The following is an 11538-nucleotide window of genomic DNA, read 5'->3' on the forward strand; positions in this document are numbered from 1 at the left end:
CCCGGCACTGCCCCCCCCGGGATGGCCCCCCCGGCACTGCCCATCCCCCCCCAGCACTGCCCCCCCCGGGATGGCCCCCCCGGCACTGCCCATCCCCCCCCAGCACTGCCCCCCCGGGATGGCCCCCCCGGCACTGCCCATCCCCCCCCAGCACTGCCCCCCCCGGGATGGCCCCCCCGGCACTGCCCATCCCCCCCCAGCACTGCCCCCCCCGGGATGGCCCCCCCGGCACTGCCCATCCCCCCCCAGCACTGCCCCCCCCGGGATGGCCCCCCCGGCACTGCCCATCCCCCCCCAGCACTGCCCCCCCCCCCCCCCGGGACTGGGGGGCGCGGGGGGGCACTGGCCCTGTGCACACCCCCCCCCTCCCCCCCCCCGAATGGCTCTGCCCACCCGTGTCTGTGTGTCCGTGTCCGTGTGTCCCTGCCCACCCGTCTCCCTGCCCACCCACCCACGTCCGTGTGTCCATGTCCGTGCGTCCCTGCCCACCCGTGCCTCTGCCCAGGTGTGTCTGTGTGTCCCCGTGTCCCTGCCCACCCATGTCCGTGTGTCCCTGCCTGTCCATGTCCGTGTGTCCACATGTCCCTGCCCACCTGTGTCCATGTCCCCCCATGTCCGTGTGTCCCTGCACACTTGTGTCTGTGTGTCCCCATGTCCCTGCCCCTCCATGTCCGTGTGTCCCCATGTCCCTGCCCACCCGTGTCTGTATGTCCCTGCCTGTCCATGTCCGTGTGTCCCCATGTCCGTGTGTCCCCATGTCCGTGTGTCCCTGCCTGTCCATGTCTGTGTGTCCCATGTCTGTGTGTCCCTATGTCCCATGTCCCTGCCTGTCCATGTCCGTGTGTCCCCATGTCTGTGTGTCCCTGCCCGTCCATGTCCGTGTGTCCCATGTCCGTGTGTCCCTTCCCACCCGTGTCCGTGTGTCCCCATGTCCCTGCCCATCCATGTCCGTGTGTCCCTGCCCACTCGTGTCCGTGTGTCCCCATGTCCCTGCCCGTCCATGTCCCCCCATGTCCGTGTCCCCCCATGTCTGTGTGTCCCTGCCCACCTGTGTCTGTGTGTCCCCATGTCTGTGTGTCCCCATGTCCATGTGTCCCCGTGTCCGTGTGTCCCTGCCCACCCGTGTCCGTGTCCCCCCATGTCCGTGTCCCCCCATGTCTGTGTGTCCCTGCCCACCCGTGTCCGCGTGTCCCCATGTCCGTGTCCCCCCATGTCTGTGTCCCCCCGTGTCCATGTGTCCCATGTCCATGTGTCCCTGCCCACCCGTGTCCGTGTCCCCCCGTGTCCGTGTCCCCCCGTGTCCGTGTCCCCCCGTGTCCGTGTGTCCCTGCCCCCCCCGTCCGTGTGTCCGGCCCCGTACCTGCCAGCAGGGAGTAGGTGATGGCCGCCCTCAGGCCCCTGTCCCCGTCCTCGGCGTAGACGGAGCCGGGGCTGAACCTCAGGGGACCCCCCTGCGGTGGGGGGGGGACACACAGAGGGACCACCTCAGCCCCGTGGGACCCCCCGGACCCCCCCCCCCCCCCAGCGCCCCCGTGCCCCACCTGCAGCTGCCCCTCGGTGACGTTGGCGGTGTAGACGGGGCTGGTGCAGACGGTGAGGCCGTGGTGGGTGCGGGGGGTGCAGGGCAGGAACTGGGGGTACTGGTCGTCCCCGTCCAGCACGTTCACCCGCACGCGGGCCGAGGCGCTGAACCGCTCCTTCGTGTTCATCTCCTGCCGGCGCAGCCCCGGCCCGTGGGCGCACGGACGCGACAGGCGGGCGGGCGGACACGCGGGCGGACGGACGGACGGACGGACACGCGGGCGGGCACCGTGGGGGGCAGAGGGCTCCCCGAACCCTGCTGCGGGGTTACCCTGCCTGCACTGCCCTGCCTGCCCTGCCTGCGCTGCCTGCGCTGCCCTGCCTGCACTGCCTGCGCTGCCTGCACTGCCCGCGCTGCCTGCACTGCCTGCACTGCCTGCATTGCCTGCACTGCCCGCATTGCCTGTGCTGCCTGCACTGCCCACACTGCCTGCACTGCCCACATTGCCTGCACTGCCTGTGCTGCCTGCACTGCCTGCACTGCCCACACTGCCTGCACTGCCTGCGCTGCCTGCGCTGCCTACACTGCCTGCACTGCACTGCCCGTGCTGCCTGCACTGCCCACGCTGCCTGCATTGCCTGCACTGCCTGCACTGCCTACGCTGCCTACGCTGCCTGCGCTGCCTGCACTGCCTGCGCTGCCTGCGCTGCCTGCGCTGCCTGTGCTGCCTGCGCTGCCCGTGCTGCCTGCACTGCCTGCACTGCCCACGCTGCCTGCACTGCCTATGCTGCCTGCACTGCCTGCACTGCACTGCCCGTGCTGCCTACACTGCCTGCACTGCCTGCACTGCCTGCACTGCCTGCACTGCCTACGCTGCCTGCGCTGCCTGCACTGCACTGCCTGCGCTGCCTATGCTGCCTGCGCTGCCCATGCTGCCTGCACTGCCTGCGCTGACCGCACTGCCCACGCTGCCTGCGCTGCCTGCACAGCCCTCGCTGCCTGCGCTGCCTGCGCTGCCTGCACTGCCTGCAGTGTCTGCCCTGCCTGCGCTGCCTGCACAGCCCTGCCTGCCCTGCCTGCGCTGAGCCCTGCCTGCTGGGAAAGGGGAGGGGCTCTGCCCGGCCGGGCACGGGGACCCCCAGGGGACACGGACCCCCCGCAGCACGGGGACCCCCAAGTGACAGAGACCCCCACGGGACAGGGCCCCCCGAGGGATAAGGACCCCCAAGTGATGGGGACCCCCAAGTGACAGAGACCCCCACGGGATGGGGACCCCCAAGTGACAGGGAACCCCATGGGACAGGGACCCCCGAGGCATAAGGACCCCCAAGTGATGGGGACCCCCAAGTGACGGGGACCCCCACGGGATGGGGACCCCCATGGGATGGAGACCCCCATGGCACGGACCCCCCGCGGGATGGGGACCTCCAGGGGACAGCGCCCCCCAGCCCCCCCCAGGAGGGGGGTCGGCAGCTCCGGGCACAGGGGGGTCCCCAAGTCCCCCCCCCGGCAGGGGGTGTTGGGGGGTGGGTGCCCCCCCGGCGGTGCCCGCTGGCGAAGGGGGGGGGGGGGAGGGGGGGGAAGGGGGGGCCCATTAGGGAAATGAGGGGGATTGAGGGCAGACGCCGGGGGCTGACGGGATCACGTCACCCCCAATTAGTGGGGACAGCGGGGACGGGACAGCGGGGGGGGGGGGGCATGGGGGGGGGCTGGGGAGTGTGGGCACGGGGGGGGGGGGGCTGGAGAACCAGGGATGTGGGGACACTGGGTGGGCACGGGGCCCCCAGACCCACAGCAGTGGGGTGGCAGGGATGGGGGGTGGAGGTGGGAGGGACATGGGGGGACAGAGGGACATGGGGGACAATGGGGACATGGCATGGTCAGGAGGTCCCCAGACCCACAGGGATGGGGCAGCAGGGATGGGGGGTGGAGGTGTCACGGGACATGGGGGACAGAGGGACATGGGGGACAGAGGGACACGGCATGGCCAGGAGGTCCCCAGACCCACAGCGGTGATGCTGCATGGCTGTGGGGTGGCGATGGCATGGGCAGAGGACACACAAGGACATGGGGTGGCGATGGCAGGGACATGGGGGGACAGAGGGACATGGGGTGGGCAGAAGGACCATGACGTGGCCATGAGGTCCTCAGCCCCATGGCAGTGGGGCTGCATGGCCATGAGGTGGAGACGGCAGTGACATGGGGGGACAGAGGAGCCATAGTGTGGCCAGAAGGACCATGTCATGGCCATGAGGTCCCAGACCCACAGTGATAGGGCTGCATGGCCATGGGGTGGAGATGGCAGGGACATGGGGGGGACAGACGGACATGGGGTGGGCAGAAGGACCATGATGTGGTCATGAGGTCCCAGCCCCATGGCAGTGGGGCTGCATGGCCATGAGGTGGAGATGGCAGGGACATGGGGGGACAGAGGGACATGGGGTGGGCAGAAGGACCATGTCATGGCCATGAGGTCCCAGCCCCATGGCAGTGGGGCTGCATGGCCATGAGGTGGAGATGGCAGGGACATGGGGGGGACAGACGGACATGGGGTGGGCAGAAGGACCATGACGTGGCCATGAGGTCCCAGCCCCATGGCAGTGGGGCTGCATGGCCATGGGGTGGAGACGGCAGTGACGTGGGGGGACAGAGGAGCCATAGTGTGGCCAGAAGGACCATGTCATGGCCATGAGGTCCCAGCCCCATGGCAGTGGGGCTGCATGGCCATGGGGCGGAGACGGCAGCGACAAGAAGGAACCGAAGGGCCGCGGCGTGACCCCCAGGTCCCCGTCCCCATGTGGCCGGGGCGGGCAGGGGGCGGGCAGGGCGCGGGCAGGGCGCGGGCAGGAGCTCACCACGGCGGTGACCACCACCTCCAGTTGCTGTCGGCTCTCGAAGTCGAGGGCGCGCGCCAGCACCACCTTCCCGCTGTTGGGCAGGTCGATGCGGAAGAACCTGGCGTCGGGCTGTGGGGCGGGCGGGGGGCTCAGCGCCGGCAGATGGCCCCGCCGCCACCGCCGCCGCCGCCGCCGCCACCCCCGCGCGGCCTCGTGTCCCCCCCTCATCCCCGCCCCCGGGGCTCACCGAGGCCGTGTCGATGACGTACATGAGCGTGTCCCCGTCCGCGTCCTCCGCCTGTGTGCTGAACACCACCGAGTGCACCGCCGCCAGCTGACGGCGCCCACCCGTCACCACCCGCCACCGCTGGCACCAGCCGGCACCCACCGGCACCCCCAAACGCACCCCAGTGCCCCCAGTCCCTCCTCAGTGGCCCCACCGCTCCTGGGCGTCCCCATCTCCTCTTGGGTGTCCCCATCCTTTCCTGGTGGTCCCATTCCCTCCTGGGTGTCCCCGTCACTCTTGAGTGTCCCCACCTCCTCCTGAGTGTCCTCCTCCCTCCTGGGTGTCCCCATCCCTCCTCAGTGTCCCCATCTCCTCTTGGGTGTCCCCATCCCTTCTGGTGGCCCTCAATCCCTCATGGTGGTCCCCAATCCCTCCTGGGTGACCCCATCTCTCTTAGGTGTCCCCATCCCTTCTGGTGGTCCCCAATCCCTCCTGGGTGACCCCATCCCTCCTGGGTATCCCCATCTCCTCTTGGGTGTCCCCATCTCCTCTTGGGTGTCCCCATCCTTTCCTGGTGGTCCCATTCCCTCCTGGGTGTCCCCGTCACTCTTGAGTGTCCCCATCTCCTCTTGGGTGTCCCCATCCCTTCTGGTGGCCCTCAATCCCTCCTGGGTGACTCCATCTCTCTTGGGTATCCCCATCTCCTCTTGGGTGTCCTCCTGCCTCCCGGGTGTCCCCATCCCTCCCTGATGATCCCCATGCTCCTGGGTGACCCCATCTCTCCTGGCTGTCCCCACCTCTCTTGGGTGTCCTCGTCCCCGCTTGGATGTCCCCATGCCTCCTTGGTGTCCCCATCTTCTCTTGGGTGTCCCTACCCCTTCTGGTGGTCCCCAATCCCTCATGGTGGTCCCCATGCTCCTGGATGTCCCCACCTCTCTTGGGAGTCCCCATCCCTCCTCAGTGTCCCCATCCCCCCTTGGATGTCCCCATCCCTCCTGCGTGACCCCATCTCTCCTGGGTGTCCCCACCTCTCTTGGGTGTCCTCGTCCCCGCTTGGATGTCCCCATCCCTCCTCGGTGTCCCCATCCCTTTCGGTGGCCCCCAATCCCTCCTGGGTGACCTCATCTCTCTTGGATGTCCCCGTCCCTCCTGGCTGTCCCCGTCCCTCCTGGGCGCCCCACCTTCTCCCAGCACCAGCCCTGTCCCCGTCCCCACCAGCCCTAGTCCCACCTCTGTCCCTGTGCCCACGGCCAGCCCCGTCCCCGGCCCCACTCCCGTGCCAGTGCCCACCCCTGTCCCCATGCCCATGCCTGTCCCTGTCCCCATCCCTGTCCCCAGTCCATGGCCACCCCTGTCCCTGTCCCCATGGCCACACCTATCACGCCCCTGTCCTGGTGCCCATCCCCATCCCTGTGACCATGACCATGACAATGCCTGTCCCCATCTCTGTCCCCGTCCCTGTCCCCAGTCCATGCCCATGGCCGTCCTCGTCCCCATCCCTGTCCCCATGGCCATACCCACAACTATCCCTTGTCCTGGTGGCCATCCCCATCCCTGTCCCCGTGCCCATGTCTGTCCCCATCTCCATCCCCGTCCCCAGTCCATGGCCATGGCCATCCCTGTCCCAGCACCCTCTCTGTCCCCATGCCCATGCCTACGACCATCCCTGTCCCCATCTCTGTCCCCGTCCCCAGCCCCAATCCATGCCCATGGCCATCCTCGTTCTCATCCGTGTCCCCATCCCTGTCCCCATGACAATGCCTACAACCCTCCCTTGTCCTGGTGGCCATCCCCATCCCTGTCCCCATCTCCATCCCCGTCCCCAGTCCATGGCCATGGCCATCCCCGTCCCCGTCCCGGCACCTCGCTGACGTTGTGGGTGAGGACGGTGGCCCCCTGGAAGTGGGGCCGGTTGTCGTTCTCGTTGAGGACCTGGACGATGATGCGGTACTCGACCTGATGGGGGACATGGGGGGGGGGCACAGGGGGTGACCCAGGGTGGGGCCGTGCCCTGTGGAGCACCCAGCGCCCCTTGGGGTCCCCGCGGGGGCGGTGGCCGTACCGGGGAGAAGCCGTCCTCGGTGCACGTCAGGGCCACCATCAGCACCGGGGACTCCAGCTCCTGCAAGGGACGGGGCCTTGAGTAAGGGGACACGGGGGGCTGCCCCATGGGGACACCCCCGGGGGGGTCCTCACCCAGGTGGGTGCAGGAGGGACGGAGGTGGGTGAAGGAGGGATGGAGGTGGGTGAAGGATGGAGGTGGGCCCTTGATGGATGGAGATGGGTGAAGGAGGGACAGAGGTGGGTGAAGGAGGGACGGAGGTGGGTGAAGGAGGGATGGAGGTGGGTGCAGGATGGAGGTGGGTCCATGATGGATCGAGGTGGGTCCATGATGGATGGAGGTGGGTGAAGGAGGGACGGAGGTGGGTGAAGGAGGGATGGAGGTGGGTGAAGGAGGGATGGAGGTGGGTGCAGGATGGAGGTGGGTCCATGATGGATCGAGGTGGGTCCATGATGGATGGAGGTGGGTGAAGGAGGGACGGAGGTGGGTGAAGGAGGGATGGAGGTGGGTGCAGGATGGAGGTGGGTCCATGATGGATCGAGGTGGGTCCATGATGGATGGAGGTGGGTGAAGGAGGGACGGAGGTGGGTGAAGGAGGGATGGAGGTGGGTGAAGGAGGGATGGAGGTGGGTCCATGATGGATGGAGGTGGGTGAAGGAGGGACGGAAGTGGGTGAAGGAGGGACGGAGGTGGGTGAAGGAGGGACGGAGGTGGGTGCAGGATGGAGGTGGGTCCATGATGGATGGAGGTGGGTGCAGGAGGGACAGAGGTGGGTGCAGGAGGGGCCAAGGCTGGCTGAAGGTGTAGCAGGTGGGTACAGGATGGACACGAGATGAAGGCGGTGCAGGAGGGACAGAGGATGGACACAGGATGGAGACAGGACGGGTGCAGGTGGGCCCAGGAGGGACACGGATGGAGGACAGACACAGGTGGTGGAGGACAGACAGATGACGGATGTAGGTGGGTGCAGGATGGCGGCAGGACGGTTGGAGGATGGACGGAGGGCGGATGGGGGATGGGAAAGGATGGACCCAGGAGGACGGAGGGTGGATGAAGGATGGAGACGGGACGGGTGCAGAGGGACGCAGGTGGACGCAGGATGGGTGGAGGACGGCCGGAGAAGGGAGAGGCAGCTGCAGGTGGAGGCGGAGGGTGGAGGATGGAGGATGGAGGCAGGTGGGTGCACACAGGGTGTGGGGTGGATGAAGGGGGGTCAGAGGATGGAGCCAGGAGCAGCCAGGATGGACAGAGGTGGATGGAGCATGGAGCCAGGATGGAGCCAGGTGGACCCAGGTAGACCCAGGATGGAGAGAGGTGGATGGAGCACGGACCCAGGTGGACCCAGGAAAGCAGAGGTGGACCCAGGTAGACCCAGGACAGAGCCAGGTGGACCCAGGATGGACAGAGGTGGACCCAGGATGGAGAGAAGTGGACCCAGGTAGACCCAGGATGGACAGAGGTGGACCCAGGATGAAGAGAGGTGGACCCAGATGGACCCAGGATGGAGACAGGTTGACCCAGGATGGACAGAGGTGGACCCAGGATGGTGAGAGGTGGACCCAGGTAGACCCAGGATGGAGAGAGGTGAACCCAGGATGGAGAGAGGTGGACCCAGGGGGACCCAGGATGGAGAGAGGTGAACCCAGGATGGAGAGAGGTGGACCCAGGGGGACCCAGGATGGAGAGAGGTGGATGGAACATGGAAACAGGTGGACCCGGGATGGAGCCAGGTGGACCCAGGATGAAGAGAGGTGGACCCAGATGGACCCAGGATGGAGACAGGTTGACCCAGGATGGACAGAGGTGGACCCAGGATGGACAGAGGTGGACCCAGGTGGATCCAGGATGGAGAGAGGTGGACCCAGGATGGAGAGAGGTGGATGGAGCACGGAGGCAGGCAGACCCAGGACGGCGGCAGGATGGTTGGAGGACAGACACGGGATGGAAGGAGCCAGGAGGGAGGACAAGGCGGTGGTCCGGGCTGGTGGCATCACCTCGCGGTCCAGGGCCCGGCCGGCCGAGACGTTGAGCCGCACGCTGCGGCCGTCCAGGTAGAACCAGGTGGCGTCGGCGCCGGCCAGGCAGAGCTGGAGCCCCGCGCTGCCCGTGTCCCCCGCCGCCGGCAGCCGGGCCACCAGGCTCCCGTGGGCGCTGTTCTCCGCGATCTCCGTGAACAGGTTCCCGAAGCCGCTGCACCCGTCACCCCGCGCTGCTGCCACCGCCGGGGGTGGCATCGTCAGCAATGGGGGACACGTGCCCGCCCCACCCGCTGTCGCCACCCCCTCACGGCCATCCCGGAGGTCCCTGTCCCTTAAATCGCCATCTCCGGGTCTTCAGCCCCCAGGTGCCCACATCCCATCTCCCCATCCCCACGTCTCCACATCCCATGTCCCCATGTCCCCAGCTCCAGGGGTCCCCACTCCCCACCCCTCGGTCCCCACGTCTGTAGGTCCCCGTCACCCACGCCCCGCTCCCTGGACCCCCAACCCCGGGCCGCCGGTGTCCCCCAGGGTCAACCACCCTTTGGTCTTCATGGCCTCAGGTCCTCACCCTCAAGTCCCCATCCCTGAGGGCTGCCACCACCGGGGTCCCTACGCCCATCTTTGGGTCCCCAATTCCAGCGTCCCCATCTCCACGTCCCCATCCCCTGGTGACCTTGTCCCCTGGGTCCCCATATCCTCGGGTCCCCGTTTCTCATGGTTGTCACCCCCAGGGTCCCCACCTCCAGGGTCCCCTTCCCCAAGTCCCCATCCCCTGGTGGCCTTGTCCCCTGAGTCCCCATCTTTGGGTCCCTGTGCCCTCGAGTCCCCACTTCCAGGGGTGCCATGTCTTTGGGTCCCCATCCCCTGGTGACCTTGTCCCCTGGGTCCCCATCCTTGGGTCCCCATGCCCTTGAGGTCCCCATCTCCCATGGTTGTCACCCCCAGGGTCCCCATGCCCTTGAGGTCCCCATCTCCAGGGTCTCCTTCCCCAGGTCCCCATCCCCTGGTGACCTTGTCCCCTGGGGTCCCCATCCTTGGGTCCCCATCTCTCATGGTTGCCACCCCCAGGGTCTCCATGCCCTTGAGGTCCCCATCTCCAGGGTCCCTATCCCCTGGTGGCCTTGTCGCCTGGGTCCCCATCCTTGGGTCCCCATGCCCTTGAGGTCCCCATCTCCCATGGTTGCTACCCCCAGGGTCCCCATGCCCTTGAGGTCCCCATCTCCAGGGTCCCCATCCCCTGGTGGCCTTGTCCCCTGGGTCCCCACCTTTGGGTCCCCATGCCCTCGGGTCCCCATCTCTCAGGGTTGCCACCCTCAGGGTCCCCATCCCCGCTGTCCCCATGGCCCAGGTCACCGTCCTCGCCAGCCACGGGCTCCCTCCCCCCGCTGTGCCCCCACCCGTCCCTGGTGTCCCCCGTGTCCCCGGTGCCACCCCTGCCCGTGCTCACCTGTGGCCAGCTGCAGCGCCAGGCAGGCAACCAGGAGGGCCGGGCAGGACGGTGCCGCCATGGGGACCGGGGACGGGGACGGGGCCCTCGGTGGCAGCCTGCAGCCGGGGGGGGGGCGGGGGGAAGGATGGGGGATGGCACCCCCGGCTCCGCGTCCCTGTCCCTTGCCCCCCTGCGCCCCCACCGCTGCGTCCCAGCAGCCAGGGTCCCGTGCCTGCCCCCCCTGTCCCCATGTCCCTGTCCCCATCCCTGGGTCCCCTTCCCCTGGGACCCCATCACTGTCCCCCCACCCTCCGGGACCCCATCCCCATCCCCTGGGTCCCCATGCTCGGGTGCCCATGTCCGATGTCCCCATCCCTGTCCCCATCCCTGGGTCCCCTTCCCCTGGGACCCCATCGCTGTCCCCATCGCTGTCCCCATCCCTGGGGTCCCCTTCCCCTGGGACCCCATCGCTGTCCCCATCTTTGTCCCCATCTGCTGGGGCCCTGTCTGTAGGTCCCCGTCGCTGGGGTCCCCGTCCCTGTCCCCCTCTGCTGGGATCCCATCTGTGGGTCCCCTTCCCTTGGGACCCCGTCCCTGTCCCCGTTCCTGTCCCCATCCCTATCCCCGTTCCTGTCCCCATCCCTATCCCCATCCCCTGGGTCCCCATCCCTCTCCCTGAGGTCCCCTTCCCTTGGGGACCCATCCCTGTCCCCATCCCTGGGGTCCCCGTCTATGGGTTCTCGTCCCTGGGGTCCCCCTGTCCCTGTCCCCATCCCTTTCCCCGTCTCTGAGGTCCCCTTCCCCTGGGGTCCCCCTCCCCATGTCCCCATCCCTGTCCCTCTCCCTGAGGTCCCCTTCCCTTGGGACCCCATCCCTGTCCCCATCCCTGGGGTCCCTGTCTATGGGTCCCTGTGGTCCCCCTGTCCCTGTCTCCACCCCTGTCCCTGTCCCTGAGGTCTCCTTCCCCTGGGGTCCCATCCCTGTCCCCGTCCCTGCGCTCCCCCTCCCCATGTCCCCATCCCCATCCCTGAGGTCCCCTTCCCCTGGGACTCCATCCCTGTCCCCATCCCTGTCCCCATCCGTGGGTCCCCCTCCCTAGGACCCCATCCCTGTCCCTGTCCCTGAGGTCCCCTTCCACTGGGATCCCATCTCGGTCCCTGTCCCCATCCACCGGGTCCCCTTCCCCTGGAGTCCCCCTGCCCGGGTCCCCATCCCTGTCCCTGTCCCCAAGGTCCCCTTCCCCTGCAACCCCATCCCTGTCCCCATCCACTCGGTCCCCGCCCCTGTGGTCCCCCTGTCCCTGTCCCCATCCCTGTCCCTGTCCCCGAGGTCCCCTTCGCTTGGGACCCCGTCCCCGTCCCCATCCGCTGGTCCCTGCGGTCCCCCTGCCCGTGTCCCCGTCCCCGGGGGTGGGGGGGGTGGGGGGTGTCTCACCGGCTGCGGCGGCCGAGGGGTCGGTGGGGACCGGCGATGGGGTGGG

The 11538-nt window shown here is 68.4% G+C and overlaps 1 protein-coding gene across 1 annotated transcript; it reads right to left on the reverse strand.

The window, feature by feature from the left end:
• Positions 1-1360: 1360 nt before the first annotated feature.
• LOC309685104 (cadherin-related family member 5-like) lies at positions 1361-10137 on the reverse strand (the record flags this gene model as incomplete). The annotated part of the gene is made up of 8 exons (XM_082500913.1): positions 1361-1451; positions 1542-1712; positions 4378-4488; positions 4607-4693; positions 6449-6541; positions 6648-6707; positions 8642-8859; positions 10077-10137. Coding segments are annotated over 8 exons (892 nt in total), but the record flags the coding sequence as incomplete, so codon positions are not given.
• Positions 10138-11538: the final 1401 nt, after the last annotated feature.

The sequence above is a fragment of the Vanellus vanellus genome (genome assembly GCF_965231255.1).
Source record: "Vanellus vanellus genome assembly, contig: HAP1_SCAFFOLD_2253, whole genome shotgun sequence".
Taxonomy (NCBI): domain Eukaryota; kingdom Metazoa; phylum Chordata; class Aves; order Charadriiformes; family Charadriidae; genus Vanellus; species Vanellus vanellus.